This window comes from Carassius auratus, chromosome 36, assembly GCF_003368295.1.
Source record: "Carassius auratus strain Wakin chromosome 36, ASM336829v1, whole genome shotgun sequence".
In the NCBI taxonomy this organism is placed as follows: domain Eukaryota; kingdom Metazoa; phylum Chordata; class Actinopteri; order Cypriniformes; family Cyprinidae; genus Carassius; species Carassius auratus.
Genome location: NC_039278.1, coordinates 11,702,619 through 11,729,152, shown reverse-complemented (window position 1 = coordinate 11,729,152; position 26,534 = coordinate 11,702,619). Strand labels below are relative to the sequence as shown.

General features: G+C 35.3%; 1 protein-coding gene across 2 annotated transcripts; it reads right to left on the bottom strand.

The window, feature by feature from the left end:
- Positions 1-360: 360 nt before the first annotated feature.
- LOC113055247 (opioid growth factor receptor-like) lies at positions 361-3,072 on the bottom strand. Of its 2 annotated transcripts, none has more exons than XM_026221374.1 (8): positions 2,925-3,072; positions 2,496-2,570; positions 2,157-2,210; positions 1,844-1,898; positions 1,654-1,732; positions 1,480-1,546; positions 1,212-1,360; positions 361-1,059 (listed from the first exon to the last, which is right to left on the bottom strand). In XM_026221374.1, exons 1-8 carry the CDS (start codon positions 2,976-2,978, stop codon positions 453-455), a joined length of 1,140 nt encoding a protein of 379 aa, XP_026077159.1. In that variant the 5' UTR covers positions 2,979-3,072; the 3' UTR covers positions 361-452. The 2 variants fall into 2 exon arrangements, with proteins under 2 accessions (XP_026077159.1, XP_026077158.1); XM_026221373.1 differs by having other exon boundaries at positions 2,769-3,071.
- Positions 3,073-26,534: the final 23,462 nt, after the last annotated feature.

Genomic DNA, 26,534 nt, shown 5'->3' with positions numbered 1-26,534 from the left:
TAAATCAAGTGAAATGATATCCTGCCCTTATGTTGTTACAGTTGTTATTTAAAGGTCCCCTTTTACGCGTTTTTTTTTTAAGCTTTGATTGTGTTTACAGTGTCCAATATAACATGTATTCATGTTTCGCGTAAAAAAAAAACACAGTATTTTTCACACAATTCACCTATCTGTATACCGTTGTTTTCACTGTCATAAAAACGGGCTGATATATATATATATATATATATATATATATATATATATATATATATATATATATAATACAAATGAATGATTCTTTTTGTTTTCTTTTTGTCAACCTGAGAAACATTAAAAATTTTTTTTTAAAAAATTAAAAATGACACTGAAGTCATAAAGGACATTATAATATATTTTCTGTAATTTAACTTAGAAAAAAAAAACAGAGAAACTCATGAGACTTACATTTACAGTGCTTGTTAGCTTTCCTATTACAACATTGTTTCATTACTTTCCTTCATTTTTATGTCAGACATCAGACATGAAGCCTCTTCTTTAAATTGCTGAAGACCGCTGTCATTATCACTGACCCCAGACAAATCATGCATCTGACATAAAGACACTTCAGTTTGGTGAGGACCACTCTCATCATTATCACCATGAGACATGTTTGCTGGTGTTATATTATTATTTTCTGACATGCACTGACTGTTTTCATTTGCCCCTTGATCACTATTTGTTACCGTCGGTTTGTTCAGAATAACTGCCTCATACTTATTCAGCCTTTTCAGATTATCTTCTACAGTGCTCCTCTGTTTATTCTCTATAGGCTGGGCCACATTTTCCTCAGGACCCGAGACAAAATGTTTTTGGGGCTTAAAATGCTCTAAAGCAAATTTTACCAGCTCTCGTCTCTCTGACTTGTCCAATACGGCAAACATAAAGTAATCCAGTACACTTTGTTTCACATTTGAAAGGTGTCCCTCCACAAGAGTTTCATGGAGGAAGAACTTGACGAGTGGGGCCTGGTAGTGCTTCATTCCTAGAGTCCCCAAACACTTCAGGATGCGAGTGATGCGAAGGTTGTTATGTGTGTGTCTGCAAAAAAAAAAAAAGAACAAAAAGAAAAAAGCTCTGACCACTGGAAAAGCCTTAAAGTATTGAAACAACATCAACTGAAATGCAGCAAAAGAAAAACAAGAAGACAAAGAGGCAAAAAAAAAAAAAAACACACACACAACAACACAAACCTGTTCAGGTTCCTAAAGCGATTCTTCCAGTTAGGAGCCCGTTCCACCTCTCCTGTTGATTCATCAGCTAAACGTATACCGTAGAAATCCAACATGAGCTTATATGATTTCACCAATTTACTCTTTGCTTGTTTATCTTTACGGAAAAGCTGAAAAAAAAAAAAAAACCCAGCAGATTAAGTTAAGCACTATCTATTTCTCAATATGCTGTAACCAGCTTCTGGTAAATAAAGTTGAAAAAACATCTAAGTGCATGTTTTAAACTCACCTTTATTTCCTTTTTTGTGAGCACGTGTGCTTTACAATTCACCCCTGGCTCTTGTATTGGAAACAACCTGCAAAGTTTTAAAATGGTTAGCTGAATGATGGCCATTCAAACACTTACAACATACATAAAACGGTGTTAACTAGAAATCATGGATTAAGTTGAACAGGATCGAACCATTGAATGTAGGAGTGTACATTTTCCAGCCTCTCGTATTTACCCCACCATTGCTGGTGAAATTCATCAATGTGAACATCTACATACACAAAGGTAATATGTTAAAGCACTTCCTTGAATGACAGTTCTAACAGGTAAATTAAATCCCTAAATAGTGTGATTTAACTATGAAATGAGTGCAATGCCATACCGTCAGGTGAAGATTTTATTTGACCATGGTGGAATGCTAGGTTACAGAAGTGACCCTTGAAAACAACAACAAACAATATATAATATATATACATATAATAATTGTATATTATTGTTTTAAACAATAACAGTATAAAACAATAATAACATTACACAATCCCTTTTATAAAATATCTCATCTAAATCAAGACTAGCCTACTTAGTGAGCTATATGAAATGAGATTTGTAAATAATACTCCAAGCATAGTGTACACTGACAAGTGGTTTATTATAAGTGCAATGGTACAAACTTACTTTATTATTAGATTACTTACTTTATCTTTTTCATCAGCATCATTTTCATCACTGATATCATTACCATCCAAGTCCTAAAATTAGAAACAAACACAATCTGTAAGACTACAGCAGGGTATGGCAACATTTTGGCATTTCCTTTTGCATTTTTTAGATAGGCTACTCGTCTGTGTATTATTCATATGTTTCAATGGAGTAATGTGAGTTTGGCATGTTAATTTGACAGAGAGTGGGGTAAACCATGTCAATGGGTAAGCTGCGTTATTAATATAAGAAACTACACACTTTTTGACCCGCCCATCCCTAGCCTCGGCCAATGAAAGCTGCGATGGATTCCAGACTGGCTGCGCGAGACTTACCTGACAGCTACGTCGAAAGTTTTCCATGTCCCTTGCAGCATACATGTTTTTACCGCGACTCCATTCGTGAAACACCTGTAAACACACACAGAAACCTTAAATGAGACTGTTGTTTGTAAAATAGTTTCATTTTCATGGAAACAGAAAGCGGGAAGAATAATAAACTGCATAATAACGTATAGCATACCGCACCAACTAAAAAAGATAAAGTGAATAACGTTAATCGTTTACAGATCGAGAGGAAATAAATAAAGCATTGTAGTCCAAACATACATTAGTTCTGTCCGTTTTATTTTCGTCTTTATGCTCCCATGTCGAGCCATACTCATCTGACTCCCTCAGACGCCGTTGACTAAGATAAAGCTGAGTCAAAGTAACGTTAGCCAAATTACGTAAAAACCTTAGAGCACAGAACAAACCCCTTCTAACCTTTCTAAAACACATCAAGCGAGTATATCTAATTGGGCGGGGAGAACGACGCATGCTCAAACTCTTCCCATGTCAAGAGAAAATGAAAGCTGAATCTCATGGAGAACTGAAAGTACTTCTTGTGGGGAAAATAGGGACTCAAATTGACTTGACTCAAGGGTTGCCAGGTCTTCTTTAAAAGTCCGTCAAAAGTTTAAATCCAAATAGTGCGTATGGCAATACAGGGCTGATGGCTTTTGATGCTTTCTGAGAGTGCGAGAGTTTTTAGTTTTAGTATCTCGAGTGCTGGACCTTTACCATTTTAGCATACTCACTTTTGGTTTTGGGATCTTTGTTTTGTCCTGGTTGATGAGTGCTGTGGTGGGGGATATGGTGTATGAGTCTTTTAGCCTACTGAGAATGAACAGAAATGAAACTGAACAATTTATAAAACTGAAGCAAAACTCTCTGGAATCTATAGCCTACTTTCAGGGATTCAAGCTAAATATTTGACAATTTGAGATTAAATACATTAAGTTTCCGGGAAAATCTTTCAAGTCAATAATGTGGTACAACCTAAACATAATTACAAATCTCAGAGAAGGCTGTTTAATAATAATAATAATAAAATACTTATTCAATGACTTAATTTTTTTAAAAATACTGTAGCGTTTCATTTACAGCTCACTTTATGATCACCTGACAAAATCATGTTTATAGTGGCCCCTAGTGGCCCTTAATGGATATAATCAGTTGGGTTTGTAATATTAATTTTGTATTTATAGTTTTAGGAAATGTGTCTAAGAATTAAAGATAATTTGTCAAACAGATATGTGTATTTACTCTAATGATTTTATTATTACAATATTATTTATTAGTATTATTATTATTATTATTATTATTATTATTAATAATAATAATTAATAATTAATAATTGATAAATTAATTAATTCATTTTAAAACGAAAAACGTAATTGCTTGGTCCCTGCAGTAGCCTACCTCTGTCCACATGTTGGGATAGAACCATTGAAGTAGTGAACCTCTGCTTAAAATAAATGAAATAGTTTTCAGTTAATATCGTAATTGTTAAATTAATAATTTTTAGTAGTAATACAATAAACCCATAACTAAATTGAGAATGCTTATTAATTTCTAATCCATGTAGAGCTGTACTCACAAAAATGTACTGAAATTCAGAGAAATTGATATTCTTAACTGCTGTTAGTGTAATTTTTTTATATTATAGTATTTTTTCAGTTTTCAGTATCAATTATTATTATATAGGCTACACAAAATGTCAATGATGCATCTGTTAGACAGATATTTAAAGGACTAAATAATGTTATTATTTTTTTTTTTTAATTTTTAAATAGAGGCAAAGGTTATCTGAAAAGTTATATTTTGGGGACAATGTATTCTACTACTACTAATTAAAATAGGCACGACTAGTCATAATTAATTACATATTTATTGTGGTTTTGTCATGAAAATGGTAAAGTCTTACTGTTATTCACGTTTATGAACAGAAAGGGAATCAATTCTTGAATTTAGAATTTTGTCCGACCCTGTAATGGACATATTGATTTCAGATTGATGTTTCAGGCAATTTGACACGCTGTAGACTGACAACCAGGGCCGTGCACAGACCTTTTGAGGGGCATGTGCTGAAACTGAAAAAGGGCACCCCCTCCATTTTTTATATCAATTATATATATTCTCTTTTTTTAGCTATTCTGTTTGGTTTTATTAGCTAATTTGTATTATTTGATTAACATTATTATAAATTACATTGAGAACAGGGGAAGGTGAGCAATGAGTCAAGTATTTTTGACAAACTTTTTTTAAATATAATTTAAGTAATTATGTCCAACTTAATTCCAGATTATAAGAAACTATAGCCATACCGTTACTATAACATATCCAACATGTATCCGCCTACTAAAATAAAATAAGCCAGCAATGAAAAAATAAATAAAAATAGTGTGAAAAGTACAGTTGCAGTGAAAAGCATTTCTGAAGGATCACGTGACACTGAAGAGTACTGAACTGGAGTAATGATGCTGAAAATTCAGCTTTGATCACAAAAATAAATTACATTTTAAAATATATTCAAATAGAAAACAGTTATTTAAAATTGTAAACATATTACACTATATAGTATACCATAACATGATTAGCATAAATGTTAATAAATTAAGTGTATCAGCAATCATAAATCAAAGAAGAAATTTCTTAGAAATATAGTTATCTAGGAGAAATATAGTTATCTAGGTGACGAGGATCACTCGTCGCTTTGTGTAAGTTCCAGTACGAAACAGCGCGGGGGCGCACCTGTTATGATTTCCCGATGGTAAAAACTAATTATATGTTGTTTTTACTTATTACTATTACTTATCAATATATAGTTTTTGACCAGCGAATGCGTTCAAATGTTATTAATTTATTTTTTGCCCATCATTAAAACGGCGACGGCGCCTGCCGCTGCTGGCATCACATTACATTTTCATCTAACTACAGGTTACAAAATAGTTTTTGTAGCTATATAGACGGAGCGCTCAGTTTTTCCTGTGGTAAAATGCATTTGGCCAAAATCGCATTTTATAAAAAATGAAATGCTACTGTATGCACAGGCTATTTAAGTGTGTTAATGTATTGGCTATGACTAGATGGCAAATGCTAGCCCTCTCTCTCAGGCGATGTCCCACATGTCTCAGTCAGTGAGTCAGTCAGACATCAAATAAATAATATATGAGCCTTTATAGACAGTGTTTAGTAGTACTTATTCAAACAACAAGATATTTATTTACCCTTCGCAAAACTTTGTTCAGCTCAGCTGTTGTCTACTGTGCGGCTGATGTGGAACTTCAGTTGATTCTATTAATATAGAGGGGGCGGAGTTATCAGCTTACTGACAGCTTGAGGATCGAATAAGATTTACACAAGCTCGTTTTAAGAACTTTCATTTGCTAAATATTTGTAAAACAGACAGACAGACGTAAAGGGTGACCAATAGCATTGAAAAAAAAAAAAAAAAAAAAAACACCACCAAAAAAGGGCACTTCGGAGTGTAAGGGCAAAAAGGGCATGTGCTCTGCACAGGTTGAGCCCTACCTGTGCACGTGCCTGCTGACAACCTAGAACATCAGAACATGAGCCACTGCCATCATACTAAAAGTAAGTGAAGTCACTTAATCTAATTACTGTACACAGTCATTTAAGATAATCTGGTTCCATAGGCAAAGTTAATATGTTGTGCTAGTATATGACTCCCTGCTCTTTGTTTTTCATTGTGATTGGATGGCTAATATTTGTCGTTATGTCTACATTTCCATAAGATTAAGCCGTTTGTTTTGTATTTTTCTGTTTTCAAAACATTCCAATTTCCCAGTACGTCATCGACTCACGTGTCCTGGAGGATACTTTTATTTAATTTTTTTGTTTCTGACGTCATGATCGGGTATATTGTTTCAATAGCGTGATATGAACAGCAGATGGCTCTGTGTCATAAACCTTTTCTCGAAGCAGTCACTGCCGAAGAGCTAATATCCCCATGGCTCATCATTGTCTATGCTATTCAAAAACTGTACCTGCTGCTAATACACTTGTCAAATGTCACATTTGGAATCAGATAAAACGTCATTTATTTAAATCCATTTCACACCAGGATTGAATTTGAATGAAATATTGCCTCAGCTTATGAATGCTAGTTAGTTAATCAATTCTGTCACCCAAAAAGAGGTGATGTTAATATATATAAAAAAGCTGTTTTTAATATAATTTGAAGTAAATAGGCTTGCTATACCAAAATATGACCAAAATATGACATATTTTGCACTAAGGTATGCACATTTCATAACGAGTCACATTTTCTGCAGGCAATAGTCATCTTTTATGTATACACTGCACACAGTATGCATTCTGTAATCATGTCCACATATGCAGAAGCATTTTCCCTATGAGTTTATAATGTGTTTTAGTGGATTATGCTTGACAGTTTTACTCAACAGCATGTCCTTTGTGGGCATGTTAATAATTAATTTGCTTGATTTTCTTTGTTCAGGGTTTTTTTGAACAGAAATATCTTCAGAGATGTCCATTTTCAATGTATTTCCCTGCATAAAAGCAGAGAAACATGAATGCAGGTTCAACCTTAGTGCAGTGTTATTGTTTTCCAGCTCCAAAAAATCTTTAACTCTTAAATTTTGAATGAGGTGTTACACTGTCGGACAATGAGATTCCAGAATGCTATAAGTAAATATGTGCAATAGCTGAAAAAAAAAGAGAGAGAGAAAAAAACATTTTCCACTTAGCATATTAATCAAAAATTCAGTTAGACATCAAAACAGCATTACCATTTTTATAAAACTTTTTCAAGATTTTTTACAGTCTTAATCACACATTCACACATGCTGAATTGGAAATAATTATAACAGCACTGGAGTGGTTTCTTACAAGTTTGTTATTTAAAAGCAAAGCATATCAACAGCTGCCCTAAACACCATGTGCAGGGCCAACGGCTTTAGTGTTAAGAAAGCAGTTTAACTGCATTAAATTTATCAATAATGTAAGAAACATGGCCACTTTCAAATTTGGAAACATTTAGCTCAGGGATATTGAGTTCACTAAAGGAAACCGTCAGACCTCTTCTGCTTTTATCTAACCTGACCATGTACTATATTGTTTCATCTCTTGATGTATTTGATTATATTCACAGCCCCAGCAAAAGCAATAAGATCATAAGATAGGGCTTTGTAGCGGGACCTGTACAACTATTCAGCCAATCAGCCCTTTTCACCAACAGAGATGACACATTTCTGCTTTAATTAAAATGGTAAATATAATGACCCTTTATATTTAATATAGTTTAAATTATATACATACTAACAAACATATAAAATTGTCAGAATGTTTCAACATATATATCTGAAACAACAGAAAATATGTCATATTCTAGGATCTTCAAAGTAGTCACCTTTTGCTTTGATTACTGCTTTGCACACTCTTGGCATTCTCTTGATGAGCTTCAAGAGGTAGTCACCTGAAATGGTCTTCAACAGTCTTGAAGGAGTTCCCCGAGAGATGCTTAGCACTTGTTGGCCCTTTTGCCTTCTGTCTGCGGTCCAGCTCACCCCTAAACCATCTCGATTGGGTTCAGGTCCGGTGACTGTGGAGGCCAGCTGATCTGGCGCAGCACCCCATCACTCTCCTTCTTGGTCAAATACCCCTTGATGCCTTCAGTGTGACTCTACAATTTTTTATAGTCATGAAAATAAAGAAAACTCTTTGAATGAGAAGGTGAGTCCAAACTTTTGGTCTGTACTGTATGTATATAGTAAATAAATGTATATAGTGTATAAATAGTCCATAGCAACACAAAGTTAAATGGGGAAGCTTAACAAACCATGACCTTTCTGAATGTCATTTCCTCACAAAGTGAGTTACTCCTTTGCTTTTGGCCATACAGTATATATTTTTAATACCAGTGGTTTCTGCCTTGTAATTTTTGTAGTATCTGGCCTATCTACACCTAATTACACACCCTGACACAGACAGCAAGCACGTTTTTTTTGTGATGGAAAATTCAGTCATCATTTATTATTATAGGACCTTCAGAAGACCCCTAAGGCTTTATCATTTCATAGACCACTTAATACTGTAATTGCACATTTTTCTCTTATAAAAGTCTATTTCAAAACTTGTCCATCTGGCAGAATTTGAATGGGAACAGATAAAGACTGGCTACTGAGATAAAAATTTGTTAAAACCCTAGGCATTTGGTCCAAAAGATAACAAGCGCATCTTGACAGATTATTTTTTATCTTAGCAAAATAAACTAAAAGGACAGAATAGAGGAGAATAACTACAAAAGTTGTTCCAGGGTAGAAATATGAACAGCGAATTATTCATGATGTCAGTCCATAGAAACTTGTAAAAGAGAGATGCTACAATTTGTCAGCATGCTTGATCTTCAAGAGAGGATGGTAGAGTCCGATCCTTTGCAGCGACTCATCTCTAAATAATTCAACAAGCAGTCATTCAGTTTAACGCCATTTATCCCTACTCGACTGACAACTATCAAACTTGTCACTCGCTTATGTTTCATTGCTTTGAAGGGCTCTATTGATTATGCCTGCTGAGATTCATGTTCTCTGAATGACTAAACAACAAATAAAACTATCTCTGGCCAGCTAACTTTTTATTTAGTTGCAATGGTTCTAATAGGAAAAAAGTTTCAGTTTATTTGGCTGGCAATGTAGTATAAATTATAAAACAGTGTAAATGCTAAAACAAAGCGTCTTTGCATTATTCGACAACACATTATCATCCTTCTATTGTCTCATTAAAACTCAGTAGAGAAGAGTTCTGTGCTTTTTAGGTTGTTTTTATGGTTGACGAATTAGCATGGATTTGTTATGCCATTTACAAGCTCTCATATCTAAGAAAGCTGGTTCAAATTAGCATAAAATGCATTGGTTCTGCTCAAAGGGGTAAAAAAAAAAAATTGCCAGGGAAACCAGTAAATGTTTGCAAATGAGGAACATCACTGGGCAGAATGAAATGTATTAGAAATGCATTAGAAACTGGAATACTAACAAAGTGAGTTAAGTCTACAGTGTCATACCTGCTTTACGCTCGCATTTAATCCAAATTATTTCATGTTGCACATTTTGAATACCTGCTGAACATATGCATTACTTAGGGGTCCCATGCTCATGAAAAAATGTAAACGCATCACTAAAAATTGTGATTTCAAGGCCTGAAAGATTTCTGCAGTAAATATACACATCTCTATGAAATCATTTATTCATCTTCATATGACATTCCTGATAGTCTTGTAAGCCTTCATTGATGATCAGACATATTATTATAGTTTGTCAGTTATTAGAGAATTTCTGTTGGGCAGGGAGACTATACAGGAGTTGCCGGTACCCCACTGAAATGATGGGAAATGATAAATAGTACTGTGTTGAACTAGTTTAAGGGGTACTGCTGACTATTGTTCATCTGTTAGAGATGAACTTCACAAATAGTGTCAGGGGAACAGCATGAACAGCAATATCCATCAGCAGCTAGCGACAAACTACCTCTTTATGACAGCTCAAAGACCTCCAGAGTAGTTATTTATTCACTTGGCAACATTTCCATATTTGTTGCTTTACCATTTATTTTTTTCAACATTTTTAAGGGCAAACATATGTAAAACAGACTTATATTATAGTATTATTAACTATTTATTTCCCGAGGATAGGATTACTTAATTCGTTTTTTAATAATTTCATGTTAAAGGACCCCCTCCCCCCATTTTTTTCTCATATGTGTGGTTTTAAGTGATATTTTTCTTCAAAAGGAAGTGGTAAAACAATGTCTTAATTTAACATATCAGTCACATCACATATTATATATATACACATTTAATTTATGGACCTTTCAAATTTTAAAGCATAAAACAATTATGAAACCCCTGTGACTATTGTTCCTTGTGACAACTAGCCCCAGTCTCCACTACAAACCCTTCCACCTTATTTGTCCCATAGGAGCGGGCATGGTTTGTATAATTTATTTGCGAGGCTTCTGGTCTAATCCGCTTCCAGCTATTTTTAGCAGTACAGTAGAGCTTGTTTTGCTGTTTGTTATTGGAAACGGGTGTTTCTTACCATATTATTTGAATGTATTATCTTAGTTATGAACACACCTGTTTGCAGTGCAAACAGTTTTAACCTTTACTGCACTTCGATTATTCTGGTAATTTCCCTACAGGGGCTAATGAACTGGAAGCCTCACACATCACCAGAAAACTGCTTACTTTCGTATTGAAAAATAAGGTGGATAATGCAAATGTACACTCATAAAAATAAAGGTGCTTCGTGATGCGATAGAAGAACCTTTTTGTCATAATGGTTCCATAAGGAACCTTTAACATCTAAAGAACCTTTCTGTTTCACAAAAGGTTCTTTGTTTGGCGAAAGAAGGTTCTTCAGATTATAAAATGGTAAGAAAGAGATGGTTCTTTGAACAACCTTTGACTGAAGCACCTTTATTTTTAAGAGTGTACAATGTAATATGTGAAAAATTCCAGCATATTTATCAGATTGTCTTTCTTCAAATTCCTTCCTTCAAGACATTTTTTAATACTCTACAATTTGTGGGCCAAATCTGTTGTGTTCATACAACTCTTATGAGGCATGTTTTGTTTTTGTAACTTCTGATGTAATATTTAAGTGTAACCAGAAAAGGCACTGCAACTGTTTAGCAGGCTTCAATGGTTTGTTTGAATGCACCCCAGAAGAGGTGGTTTTGGCTGGTGCAGGCTGCTTTGCTGTTGGAAGATCTCTCCTGGGTAAGTGTGCTGTACGGTAATCTCGCTCTGATGGCAGGGAAATGCTGTCTTTGAACAAAGAGCCTCTGCAGCAGAGAAAAACCTCCCTTATGGTTGAGATGTGATTAAAGTTTCTCTCTCAGATCTCTATGTGTCTGTCGAGGGGAAATGCGTTTGCTCAAAGAAAGAACCGGGAGTCTCTTGGATTTGGTGGGTGGGTGAAATGGGGAGCTAATGAAAAGAATAGAGTAACTCACTAAAAAATCCTGTCGGGCTCATGACAGCTACTGTAAGTGACTGTAACCAAAAATACTGAAGGTACACGCAACGTGCAAAATTATGACTTTATGGGACAATAGTCATATTTTTGTATATGAATACAAACATTTACTTGCAGTGCAGGAAGACAAATTCAAAAAGTAAGAGATAAAAATGCAGTCTTTCAATTGCTGGATATATTTGAGCACAAACACACTCACGAGGCTTTTCTCTCATATCTATTGGCTTTCTCTCAAGACTGGTCTGGCTGTTGTTTGATGAGGTGTAATAGAACTCATCAAACAGTATTTCTCAGTAAACAGAGATTCTCTCAATAGTTGGCCACGTCTCTTTTGCTGGCTTCTTCTCGCGTCAGACATATGTTATAAGCCTGGGTGCCGATTTAGATATTTGTCTTCTCACCCTTTGAATTTGAAATTCAGTTCATTTTAATCTTGTTTGGACTTTCCTTTCTCTGAAGATTTGCATGTGAAAAAAAACCCTGAGATGGCTATATCTCCTTAAAATTGGTTCTATAGAAGAGTTCAGAAAGATTTTAAGGCTATACATGTAATTTGTGATACATTATAGAGACACTAAGCAGAATGGAAAAAATAATGTTGTTTTCGAATACACTCCTCATTCCAAACCCATGGTGGATTCACAGTGTTTTTAAAGTGGCACAAAGATGGCATGCATGTATTTTTTAAAAGATTCTCAGTCAGAGGAAACAGTGTTTGAAATGTTCAAAACACACAGGAGAAAGAAGCAACAAATCACACATAATACATAGCAATGGATCAAGTAAAAATAAAGCTCCTTAAACAATGCTTAAAATACAGCTTAACAGTAAAGATGCTGAAAATGAATTGTAATCTTGTATATGGTATAGTCTTTATAAGCCTATACAGATTGTTACACCAGTAGGGGTTGCTGAATCATTAAGTCAACCAATTTGTATTATACAAACTTTAATTTGTATGTATTTGTACTAACCCAGTGAACTTGACTTACATGGACCATAAGTCTTGCCAGTTTTAAAATAATATAGTGTAAAAAATTCAATAGGTCAATATAAAACCCAGTTTTAGATTAGTTAAAATAAGAAAAGGGATAGGTCACCCAAAAATGAAAATCATCATCATTTACTTACCCTCTGAAAACTTTACCATTGACTTCCATTATGGAGAAAAACAATATTTTGCATTCCATAGATAGAAAGATAGAAAGTCATACAGTCATACATGCAGGTGAATAAATGATAGATAAATGACCATTTTTTCCTTTTGAACTATCCACCTAATAGAAAGCATGAACTTGTGACATATGTTAATTCAATACATTCAGTGTTGATTATAAAACGAAATAATAGTCAATTTAAGGCAACATGAATTGGAGGTTTGTTTCAATAGAAAAAATCTGAAGTTTTCAACTTGATTGAATGCCTTCCCTGAAACCAAGTTTAATGCACAGTATCTACATGAATACAGAAGACTGAATTGTGCGCTACAAACTTTCAGTGTCCTTTTAATCATGGCTGTATTGTTACGTACATAAAGAGAAGCCTGGAGTGTAATAAGCATGCTATGCATAATTACTGTAAATGCCAGCCTTGCTCAAAATGCTTGTATAACAAAAAGGTTAGGGTAGGCTGCTCAGAACCATATTTGTCACACAGCAGGTAACCGTTAGGTTTCAGGGACATTAAGAGCTTCAATCTTGACGTTATAAGTCAAGACATTTTAGCTGGGAGGAGTGTAGAAGAAAATATCTTTTATGCCATTACTTCTCCTGTTTCTGTGTTTGTAACCAGCATTTACCTTACTGGCATTATGAGGTCATAATTATGGTGACACTATATATTGCAACCTTTTACCACTGCTGCTGCATAAATCCAGCATCATATTATTTTGCATATAGTTATTTTGCTGAATGTCCTCCACAGTACATGCAAGAGGTTTCCTCAAGTGCAAGCTGACTTTTAACTATTAATGCTGTGGCTTATATGATTAATATTACATCAGAAGTTACAAAAACATAACATGCCTCAAAAGAGTTGAACACAACAGATTTGGCCTACAAGGGATAATTCCACCCAAAATGAAAACTGCATCATGATTGCCTCACCCTTATGTAATTCCAAACCTATATTTCTTTATTTTGTGGAACACAAAAGCAGATATTTTAAAGAATTTAACCAAACAGTTCCATGGAATGACATGAGGGTGAGTAAATGTTTGTCAATGATTGTTTTAAGATGCCAGCGTTTGGCGGTTAGCACAGTCCATTTAGCCCTTTCTGGTAGATGTTGTAACTATATGATCATATTTTCTATTAATGGCCATTTAATAGTAGCTTATGCACACAACATAGTAATTGCTAATATTATAATCTTAATGATAAATACATTTATTCATGATAAAGGAAAGGAAAACATATTTAAAATCTAGTTTGACACACATTCTTGGAAACCCTTTAGCAATTGTTTTACCTCTTTTCGTTTTTTCATTTATTTATTTTTGTGGGATCCTTAAAAGCATTAATTGGACTAAATTGAAAAAAAAAAAAATGTTTTCCATCTCTGCTGCCTTTGATGTCACAGCTAATTTATTGCTCAAAATATTGGTTAAAATAACTGGATGTAGAACTGAGTGCCCTTTAGGAAAAATAGCAGATTTCAGCACATCTTTGGATGGGTTTTTGCACTAGCTGAGTGACTGCCATTGAGATTAATAACAGCTAATTGCTTGCTTTCTCCAGGTATTAAACCACTCCATAAACCTCCTCTGGTCTCTTCTTCTAGTCTAACATACTCTCATCTTTAGCGTGGACACCTCCTCCACACCTTCAGCATGCTGAGGACAACACCATGATTTGTTAACACCATCTGGAGTTTTGCAACCTCAATGCCTTCGCACTTTACTTTTTAAACTTCACTCAAAAACCAAAACTTTCAAGAAAATTTTCCCAGAGAAGTGCCACTTATCCTTAATCCCACTGGGTCTTCATTCTCTGCTGTGAGATACATCAGCAGTATGGTCTTTCACAGCTGCAGGCATCACCATATGGAAGCCCAAGTTACTTTTCTCATGTAGCATGCAACCTGCCAGTGCCAAATTGCCAGAGGAATCGCTCGGGGCACCAAAGAGAAGCTTCCTTTAACTGGTTCACCCATCCCACAAAGCCCAGAAACATAAGGCAATCTGAGGAAGTCAAACCCACGGGGCACTTTTTTACTAGAGCTTTTGATGTAGACTTGAGTCTGTTTGACATCAGAGTATGAGTATGGGGTACGGTTCACTTCTCTATGGTTTGCAATTGATATAAGAGCAACTTATAGAAGTAAACTGCTTCTGAGGAAAAATAATGTAAGGGATGCAGTGATATAATAATTCTGGCCAATACCAAATAAGCTAATTTTATTTATAACCAATTCTGCTATTATACAACAATACTCTTTGGTATTAGAACAACTATTTCATCTCAATAAATAACTGAACAAATACAAAGCAATTGTTTTAAATGCTACAAGTGGATTTAGGAATCATAACATTATAATGTACATTTTGGAAAATATGGATATAAATTTTCAGATTTGGTACAGATCATATTTTATGATGTTATTAAATTATTGGTGTTTCAATAATGAGCTTTAAATGAGCATTAATTGTCACCAAAAAAGTACAAAAAAGAGAAAGTTTTAATTCAGTAAAGGTAAAAAAAAAATTATATATATATATATATATATATATATATATATATATATATATATATATATATATATATATATATATATATATATAATTGAACTTAAAGGTCCCATTCTTCGTGATCCCATGTTAAACTTTAGTTAGTGTGTAATGTTTTTGTTAGAGTATAAATAATATCTGTAAAATTCTAAAGCTCAAAGTTCAATGCCAAGCGAGATATTTTATTTAACAGAATTCGCCTACATAGAACGACCCGTTTGGACTACATCTCTCTAGTTCCTGCAGTAATGACGTCACTAGAAAAGTTTTCTGACTAACCTCCGCCCTCATGAATAAACAAAAAGGGGGGCGTCTTGTTGAGCTCGCATGGAGAAGAAGGAAGAGCTGTGTTTGTGTTTGTCGCCATGTCGTCAAAACGCTGTTATTTTCATCTCTGAGTCCAATCACCTTTGTTTGGGCTTTCCAGGGACGCTGTACTTGGAGATTAATGGTTACAATTTATGTTGAACTCGGTTCCCGAAAATTATAATCCACATGTAAAACCATGTGCAGCACATTTTGCTGAGGACAACTTTCTCAATCTAAATCAGTTGGATTGTGCCGGATTCGCACAAAGATTATTCTTTAAAGATGGAGCAGTTCCCTCTTTGTCTGGAGAAGGCGTTGTTTATGGACCACAACTGGTAAGTGTATTTTATTATTTAAGTTGGTGCGTTTAACAGTTTCTGTAACTTATTACACAAAGGGCAATGCTGTTTAGCTTTGTTAACTAGATGTTAGGGCTGTGCAAAAAAAATCGAATGCGATTTTCATGTGCATCTCGTCAGTAAAAACGCTCCTGTGATTATAAATACATCTCCAGCATGTGCGTTCTTTTACTGTCTATGGTTCAGATCAGGATTACCGGGATTTCAAAACAAACCCTGCCCACTTGCTTCTCAAAACTAGTCTAAAACTAACCCAATCGCGTTTCCAGGAGGGCAGTGTGCGCTCAGCTGGTGTTGAATCACAACACAGGAACCGCTGGCACAATCAGAACTCATTACGTATTTCTGAAGGAGGGACTTTATAGAACAAGGAAGTCATCAGCCTGTTTTTATGACAGTGAAAACAGCGGTATACAGATAGGTGAATTGTGTGAATACTGTGTTTTTTTACACGCGAAACATGAACACATGTTACATTGCAGACTGTAAACACAATCAAAGCTTCAAAAAAGCACAACAAATGGGACCTTTAATAAGCAAGAATCACAGAACATGGGGAAAAATCTTTCCAAAAAATATGAAACTATAAAACCATTTTTTAACTGTGATTATAATAAGAAATATTTCTTCAGCAGCAAATGATCATATTAGATATTAGGTTTGTTGATTGGAGTAATGGCTGCTAAAAATGGCATTGGATGTAAATGGCATAAAAAATAAAAAATAAACTTTACAATTGTAATAATATCTCACAAAATGTTTCTACTGTGTCTACTGTGTTAAATGCATGGTGAGCATAAGAGACTTATTTCAAAATGTAAAATTTTGTATTTTGCATCCCTAAATATTGTAATTTCCATTTCTCATAACTGTTTGTCTATTAAATGTGTACCTTCAATTTAATTGTCTTCTGGGAGCATTCTTGGCATGTCTTCCATCCGTGAAAGAAGCACTCCTAGAAACTGCCTGCAGTTACAGCTAGTACTCATATTGATGATGCAAACAAAAAAGAAGGATGTGACCCATGGGATTTGGTAGAGGTGTTTGCAGTCGAGCTCGAGTTCAGACAAAGCAATCAAAAAGCAGCCTAAGATTCAGGCTTATGATCACAAATCCCTCTCTGTTTAATTGATGAAAAAGGGTCTTGTTAACTACAGCTTATTATGTTTTCAATGAGCCAGTCATTTGGGGTCAAGATGAAACTCATCTCCACTGGTCACCCACCTCCTGCACAGGCCTAAATTATTAATCAGTTTGTGACATTTTTTATTTTGTAGTGGTGCTGACATTTTTTTAATTGTGCAGTTTGCATCTCCGCTTAGCCTCATTAACACCGGTATTGTCAGCCGTACATTCTTTCACCGGCGAGTCCTCCTAGGACCAGTGAGGATAAATCAGAGAGACTGCCTGGAGTGCTTGTTAGTGATACACTTCTTTAATCAGATAAAGCAACTTTGCCCAATTTACCGGCTACTTAAGCACTGGATAAAGTGAAGAGGGAGGGCTGGAGGCCCTTGGGCAGGAAGAGAGAGAAAGAGAGAGAGAGAGCGAGAGAGAGAGAGAGAGAGAGAGAGAGAGACCTGCTTTCTGTATCTGTAAATAAGCCTATGTTGACTCACATTCTGACACATAGGCCTCAGTGGGTAAGCTGGTACAATGGGAGAAACAGGAAAACCTGTATGATTGCTTTGTACTGGTCAAATACTCTCTTTGCAATGTTGAAAAACAGTCAGCTAGACCTTTTAAAATACTTAGTCGTCTTTGGCAGCAAGCAGCTGTAGAAAAGATGCTAGCTGCTGAAAGTTGCCCATGCACCACACGTGGCCGCAAACCTTTTCTGACCATGTGATCTCATCATTGAGTGGCTTTAAATGTTCAATCAAATACTGGTAATTAAAAACAAACAAATGAAAAACAAAACAACAACAGCTTATTATAAATCACTGACAAATGCTGTGGTTGCCATGTCAGCATCTCGGATGTGATGTACTGTACACCTGTGTGTGTGTGTATTAGCTATGATTTTAATAACAGCTTCCAAGTGCCAGATGCTCTCATAATTGTAATGTATTACTGTTTGAGTCATTTATTTTTAATTCAAGTGTTACTGTACATAATTTGCAGTTATAAATAAAACAGATTATTAGAGTGCATTTTACAAGAAAATACTATTTCAGTCTTTTTGCTTCAAAATTTCATTTAATTCAGTTTGTTACTTGCCATTTTCTGAGTGAAAATTATTTCTACACAAAATAGTTTTCAGTGTATATAATGCAAAGCAGCTTTTATTCTGGAGACTTCTTCAGTTTCTTTCTTTCTTTATTTCTTTCTACCAGAATTCCTTGTATTTTGTTTTGATTCCATCAAGTTCTATATAAAGAGAAGTAATTTTCATTTAATATTCACTGGATTTTATTTTAAAAAGCCAACATTTGTTTTTATGTATTGCTTGCTTGCTTGATTATCATATAAACATCAAAGTCTATATTCATGGCAAAAGTCAAATAAATAAATAAATAAATAATAAATACAACAAACAATTTAACTTCTTGCTAAATTAAAAGGTCAAGTATACAAATATTTTCTTTTGTTTATTTAATGCCATAATTTTCAAAGTCTATATTGAAAAATTGTAATATAGTACACTACCCATGCTGCTGTTTAGCCCTTGAGGGTCCTGAGCTTTCCGAAGTTGATTAGCTTTGTTTTACATGCTGTTCTCTCTCTCTCTCTCTCTCTATCATGTGCATGTGTGGGCGTTTGCAGAGTGGGTGTGAGGAGTGTTTTTGCCCTCTTTGTTTTTTTTCTTGTTTTTTCTTGTATAAATATAGCTATTTTATGTCGTTTTAGTAGACAAAACATTATTTTGTTTTTTGGGAATTTTTTCACCAGTGTTTTACTGAGGGCATGGCGACCCAAAGTGCTGCCCCATTGGGTTCATTAACACAGTGCAGAGGAGTTAAAGTGGTGGCCGCTGCAAGTGTGGAAAATTGTATCTTTGCTATCTGAGAAGTAGTCTCACGTTGCCAGACCCGCATTGGAAGTTTTCATTGGACAAGGCCCGACCATGAGGCCATTTGACCGGCATGTCAAACAACCAGTCATAGTTCATTTCATTCATCGTCACATTTCGGTGCGTGGAAATGTCGCCACAATATAACAGAGCAGTGTGTAAAACTCTCAGATGTGTTTTAAAGATTCTATGTTGCAAACTTTAAATATTTCACATAATTTTGAAAATCCAGTGTTTAGTTGATCTTGATAAGCGCTTGTTGTCACTGTTGTTAACACGACAGCTTTCTTTTTTCGTGACGGGGTTTGGCGTCATGTCATCTTTGTTTACAGGTGGAACATTAAAGAATGCGACACACACGTCTACCGGAAATCCTGTATAATTCAACCAATCCGATGATGACATTGAAACTCCTGAATCAAGGATGAGTAATGCAGTTGTTTTAAGATGAATAAAGCGCTGCTGGTACATCAGTGTCAGTTCCTATGAATCCAGTACAGAGTGTAAAAAGTATAACAAACAAGGTACCTTGTGAGCAAACTGTTGAAACTGTTCAACCCATGATTGAAATCATGGAAGATAATGATTCGGCTGGTGAAGATCAAATAAGGTCAAATGTGAGCTTGCTTATAGAAGCTGTTGTTACAGAATTGATGGAGACACAAAATAATTTGATGAATCTCTTATCTGAGTCTTCATCAGATAATGTAAATTTGTGGAAAGCATTAAGAGTCTAATGAGTGATGGTTGCTTTCTGGATAAAGAATTATATCAAAATTTTTTTTTTTAATAATATTGATGACAAAGTGGCATTTTTTTTTTTTTAATCATGGTTGGCCATGTCTCTTTGTATGTTTTTTTTTTTTTTTTACTCATGGCAGATATCCGTATTGCATCTTTAAATGTAAACGGAGCCAGGGATGATGTAAAGAGGGTGCAATTGTATGAAACAATGAAACAGAATCAACTTGATGTTCTTTTATTACAATAAAAAGCATAGTGATGATAAAAATTTTACAAATTGGTTAAAAAAATGGAATGGTTATATATTTTTAAGTAATAAAAAACTCACGTGGTGGAGGAGTTACAATCTGGTTTGCGAAAATTTTTACTCCTTGCTCTTTTAAAATAGAGGAAATTGTGAAGGGGAGACTTTTGAAAATTTAAGCCCTTTCTGAAAAAAAAAAGTTATATATATATATATATATATATATATATATATATATATATATATATATCGGTTTCTTATTTGGGTGTATGCCTCCACTTTACCAATAGAAAGAATAGCCTTTTCGGATATTTTATGCTTAACACTATAGGCAAATGCAATAGATAAGAATATCTATTTCTTAGTGGGGATTTTAATTGTGTTGAGCAACATATTGATCGCACTCATATAGAGCCACATATGTCTTCTCACAGACAGTTTGTGAAATAATTGAAAGACATTCTGTGTCACCAAGGAGTGTGTATTGGCATTGTAACTCTGCTCTGTTAAATGATGCTTTTTTTAAAAAAAAAAAAGAGACTTGCTTTTAAAATGAAAAAGTTTATTTTTCTTCTCTGCAGAGTTGGTGGGATTTTGGCATGGCTCAAATCAAACTTTTCTGTCAAAAGTATACTCAAACAAAATATCACAAGAGAGACAGTTAAGTCTAAAAAAGTTTTAGAAACTGACATTTTGAAACTTCAAGATATAGCACAATTAAGTGAAAATCAAGCTTGTATTGATTCTCTTCTTTTTCTTTTCTTTTTTAAAAAAAAGAAAACTGCTTTGTCTGACTTACAAGAGATGAAGGCAGGGGTGCACTGGTCAGATATCATTTTAAGACTGTAGAACAGATGAACGTACTATCAAATTTTTTTTTTTAGTTTGGAATAAAAGAATGGCCAAACACATTTTATCCATTCATTATCAGATCTTTGCCTTGCCACAATTCTGTCTCTGAGCTCTTCAGGCTGACCTCATGATTCTCATTTGCTCTGACATGCACTGTGAGCTGTAAGGTCTTATATAGACAAGTGTGTGGCTTTCCTATTCAAGTCCAACCAGTATAATCAAACACAGCTGGACTCAAATGAAGGTGTAGAACCATCTCAAGGATGATCAGAAGAAATGGACAGCACCTGAGTTAAATCCAGGGTGCGATTTGTAAAAACAAAAACAAAGGGGGTGGGGGGTGTTTTGAAACATTTTAATTCATAAAAATATATCATGAGAATATGAACTAGATGACATCATGCGCTAATTAGCATATTTATGAAGTAAGTACGTCGTATTGTATTGCCTCCCTATGCTCACATACTGCAATTTAATTTAGCCATTTAATTAAATTCTCAATAAAACTGTTTTTATTACTATATTTTAATGTTTCTGTTGTCAGACAAAGGAATGAATCTTATAATGACTGAAACGCGGTCCATTAAGACTACATAACCAGCTCTCAAACATTAATCTGCACTAATGAAATCAAAAACACATACGATAAAGTCAGTGGTTGTGCTGTGACTGATGTCGGCTACACTTGCTTGCAAAATAGAGTTAGAAGCAACAGAATATCTTTTTTTAAGAAGTGCTACTCCTCTCTGCGCTCGCTGAACACAGCTGATGCAGAGAGAGAGGCTCGCGCTGGGAAAGAGAGACCTCGCACTCGTGCCAATAGTATCAGTACCAGAGAGTCTCATAGACTAAATAATGATTGCCCAAAAAGTCGCTAGAGTTGTTGCTAGTCACTTTAAAATAAAATTGACTTTAATCAAACCATGGATCCGTGATATAGTATTTTAAAATGTAACGCCAGTACGCCATATTAAGTTAATTGCCTGCGAGCTTCTCCTCCTGTCTGTACGGTAATTTCTCTACTGTACGACAGAGAGTCGAGTGTTTATGATGCAATCGTTAGCCTATTTTTACAAAAACTGTTTCTACGGGGCCATAATGTAACATAGAAGGTAATGGAGCCCTTTATACATTGTCGTGTATCTTTAGAAATAAATAATTGACAAACGGAGTCTTTAAACGCCTCAGATGTAAAGTTATTCGCTGTCAAAGTGACACCAAAATGAATGGGAGGTCAATGGGATGCTAACGCAAGTGAAGTTCTGCTAAAAGATGGCGGCACGCGGCCGACTTCAACTTCCGGTCGACTTCCTTGCCACCTGATCACACCCTGGTTAAATATATGAGTGTCACAGTAAAGGGTCTGAATATTTAGGACCATGTGATATTTCAGTTTTTCTTTTTTAATAAATGTGCAAAAAATTTCAACAATTATGTGTTTTTCTGACTCCTCCCTCTTTTCATGACAAGCATCAATGTATCGTGTTGCTAGTAAGATACAGTGTTGTTTTTTACCTAATAAATATTCAAGTTGTGTTTTCTTGTCATCTTGTTTTGAAGTCAGGGCAAAGTGTTTAAAATCTGGGATCAAATGTCTTTCTAATGTCTTGATAGTTAGGGCAGCTGGTGAGGAAGTGTTGCTCTGTCTCCACTTCTCCATGGGTTCAGTAAGGGCAGATGCTGGTCTTTTTGGGTAGCCAGTTCTGTCGATATCTGCCATTTTCTATCTCTCTCTCAAACACTGTCCTGTTTACAGAGTCCAACATTTGCTGCAGGTCTATTCCACGGACACATCCAGTGTAATGTATCCTGCAAATATGACTTGTGATGGAGCCAAATGGCCATTCTATACATGGTTAATTAATCTTCTGTATTTCTTCCAAGGAACTTGACTGATTGATTTTCCCCCACCAACAAGCAGTTCTATGAAGCCCAAATGGGAGGCCACTCCACATGACTATTTGCAGGTTGTACTGAATCTAGGTCTATTGATCTGTCTGTTCACAGAGCATCCAGAGACTGCACCAACAACTGCTGCTTAGTCAGCGTTCTCTAAATGACAAATGGAGGAGAAGCTGGTTTATAGTGGAGAAAAAAGTGAAAACCTGGCATTTAAACCAAATTGCAATTTTAGTAGCGACTAGTATTTACATACGCTTACATATTAAATAATGACTTTGAAATGTGTATGTAAGTTTTGAGTGTATGTGAACTTGTTTATTTGTGGAAAAATTATGGAAACTGCCCTCTATTTAAATGCCTAATTACATTCCTGAGAGCAGTTCTCTAAAAAAAAAAAAAAAGAAACATAGAGAAATGTCTTTAATGACAATAATTTATTGGGGTAGAGACATAAGATGGTGTAAGAGTATTTTCTAAATGAATAATTATTGGCTGATGAGCATCTGGCAAACATGTATGACTTACAGTAAAAAAAAAAAAAAAAAAAAAACTGGCAAATTGCCAGTTGATTTCAAATTAAAATGTCAAGATGGTTATTTTTTATTTGTGTTTTTTAACTACATACGATTGTTTTCTATGTGGTCCACTTACATGTTAGTCATAGTATTATTTTCTTTTTCAGTTCAGATATTGTTTTATGACACCTTTCCACACCATCTCACTTTGATCCTGAAGCATCACAAAAAAAAGAATGACACCTCGACTGTCCACCACGGTTGCCTCTATCAGCCTGTAGGCTCAATTGTGTGAGGAGGAGTCTGGCCCGAATTGGCACGAAAATTCACAAAATGTGACGTCATGCGCGTTCTCATCTACTTGGGCTTACAATCGTACGGCACGCCAGCCATTAGTAAGCAGCGGCAATAGTGTTTTCAGATGGACTCTGTGGATGGAAAGAAGTGACCAGACTCCGGCAGCACAATTCAGACACCCATGGACACTCCTCGTAAGTAAAAAAAAAAAAAAATGTATATAGTGTGGCAAAAAGAGAGAGCCACTGGCGTCGGGCAAAGTCAAGAGTCAACATCGGAGCAGCATTTGATTCTTGGTGGGAGCTCCAGTCAGCGCTGGGTAGAAAAACAGATCCCGAGCTGGCTTTCTTTTTACTACAAAGGTAAGACATAGTTACAGGCCATTTGAAATATATTATTTCATTGTTTTTGTGGTGTAATGCTAACGATAGCATGCTAGCCAACATGTGGATGCCAGGTAACTTAGCCAGCAACGGGATCGTTTCAAAAAGTTACTGTCTTTTATGAATTATCTTTATTCAGAGCACGAGTGCATTAAGATCGTTACTCCATAGATGTATTAAAATGGCCAAAGAAGTACTGGTTGGGTTGTTATATATGTTGGCTTTTTTGCTAAAAGTGTTTAGCTAAATTTATTGGCTAGTAGGGCAAGCCATGACAAACTTCGTAACTATACCATCTGATGTTCTCCTGAGGTGCGCGTACATACAGGATTAAGTGTAGGATTGAGGATTGAGTAGTGTACACATGAGGGGAGACTAGATACACAGAAACACTAACACAAGTAACACTTGTAACTCTTCTTACCTCAAACATGCTGATGAATCTCGATGAGCCGTCAGTGGTTGCTGCGGCAACCCTGGTTGATGTGGTCGTGCTTGTACGAGCGTGCGCACTGAGAACGAGCATGAGACTGGCTGCAGTTCCTCTAACGGCCACTGGTGTCAGTAACGGTTAGAAATTTCTGAACCTACGCAATGCTCCTTTAATGAGTTTAATATTTTATGTTAACTACTCATTTCCCCATTTTTTTTTCAATTTTGAATCAAGGTGTCATGAGTTCTAAAATGACTCTTGATTAATCTGCATTTTAAGATGGGAGCCATGTAATTGTTTTTTTATTTTTTTTTTATTAAAACGTGCAGTAGACCATATGAATTGTACTGTGCAGGTAAATTGTATGGGAAGATTCAGTGCAGCATAACAGCCATATATACTGTATGTGCCAGCTCTGACCTACCATTAGAAATAGAATGAGTGAAATAATAATAATCAGTGTCCATTTGGTTTTCAACAATCAACACAGTGTCTCCTGTGAATGTGATTCCTGTGTAAATACATTTATTCTGCCTCCATGGTAAATTAATACATAAGACATTTACATAAAGTAAAGTCTTTTTTTTCTGTTGTGGTTTGTACGCCACTTCAGATGTGCCCTCTTTGCAGTCTTCTCAGGTGTAAGGACAATATTAGTCATTTTCCTGAAATGCTGGAGTTAAAGTGTGGCAGATTTTGGTACACCATTTGTCACTTATCTGCATTTGTTGTGTTTTGTCATGTGCATACAACAAATTTATTTGTGACTAATTAAAGATTATTCTGATGATTTTTTTGTGCATTGGAGCAGAATGATTGAGTCTACCATGAAGCATCATGAACCATCTTTGAATCCCTTTCTTCCAGGCATGCTCAAGTGTTAACTTCATTGGGGCATTATTCTGCAATGAGGACAAAAAACAAAAAAAAAACAAAAAAACAAACAAAAAAGTTAAATGTCTTAAGAAATGTTCTTAATTGTTTTGTTTTTGAATCTTTTGCATAGATTTAATTTACATTTAATTTAAAATTTAAAAATATATATAAATGCTGTGGAATTGTGTAGGAGGACCAAAATAAAAATTCTTCATGATGATGAACTGAATATCTTGGATATAATTTTTTTTATTTATTTATAAATAAGTATTTTTAATGTGATGAACAAGGAGCACAGTACAATAAATTATATAAAGTGTGAAATGGGAAATTCAATACAATATTTGAGGGAGGTTGGCAGATGAAAGGAGAAAATGGAACCTTTAAAAAAATAAAAAAAAATAAAATGTGTTTCATTTCAACAGCTAGATTTTGGCTGCACTGGAATTTGAACACAGCCCAAGTGCTCACATCCTCCCAGGCAATAAGCAATTTGCAACTTTCGCAGTTTTTCCACGTGCACTAAAGCAATTAAAACAAGAACGTGACCATTTTTGTGTATGCCTTGCACATTAGGCACAAGTTCGATATACCCGAGGCTCTTTGCAGCCTGGCCGATATTCTGTCTTATTTGAGATTAAATTAGAGAATGTCAGAAATAATCAATGTTACCATGTAAAATAATCCTGTTGCTATTGATCGCCACACTCCAGAAAGGCCAACTACGAACATGCTTATGAAATAATAAGGAATTGATCATGCAGCCAATGTAGCTGCTAGCTGCAATCTATATTCACCTTTAATTCAGACATTCACATCCACATCTAAACTGAAATTGTATACGAATAGTGCGGGATTTCAGTTGTAATTTTGCAGATGCAACAACCAGCATGCAAATCTCTGGCAGTGGCAGATAACCTCACCTCCTATTAGAGGTCTGTCACTTCAGTTGTATTTGTATAAAGTGACACTTTGCAGTTTATGAGAGACACCTAGCTAAAATCGATACCCGGGCTCAGTTTCACCCAGTAGACGATATAGATACCTTCCCTGTTCTGTAAACTCTGCGAAGGCTCAGTTTTCATTCTACCAACATAGACATCCTCGAAAACAAGTGGCACAGCACTGTGACACGTCTGGCTGATACTAATTCATGTTACTTAAAAGGAAAGGTCTGTCTAATCCCCAAAAATACATTTTTCTGTTTGATTGACAGACTGATAATACCCATCCCCAGGGTAACCACATATGTTTCCTTGGTGACATAGAAACAGATAAAACCTGGCATGAACTTGAGAAATGATGTCAGTGTTGTGCCTGCCTTTGTCTGTCCGCTTCTCCTAAGGACGTCGCTGCAAAGTTTGGCTTTGAATCCTCACC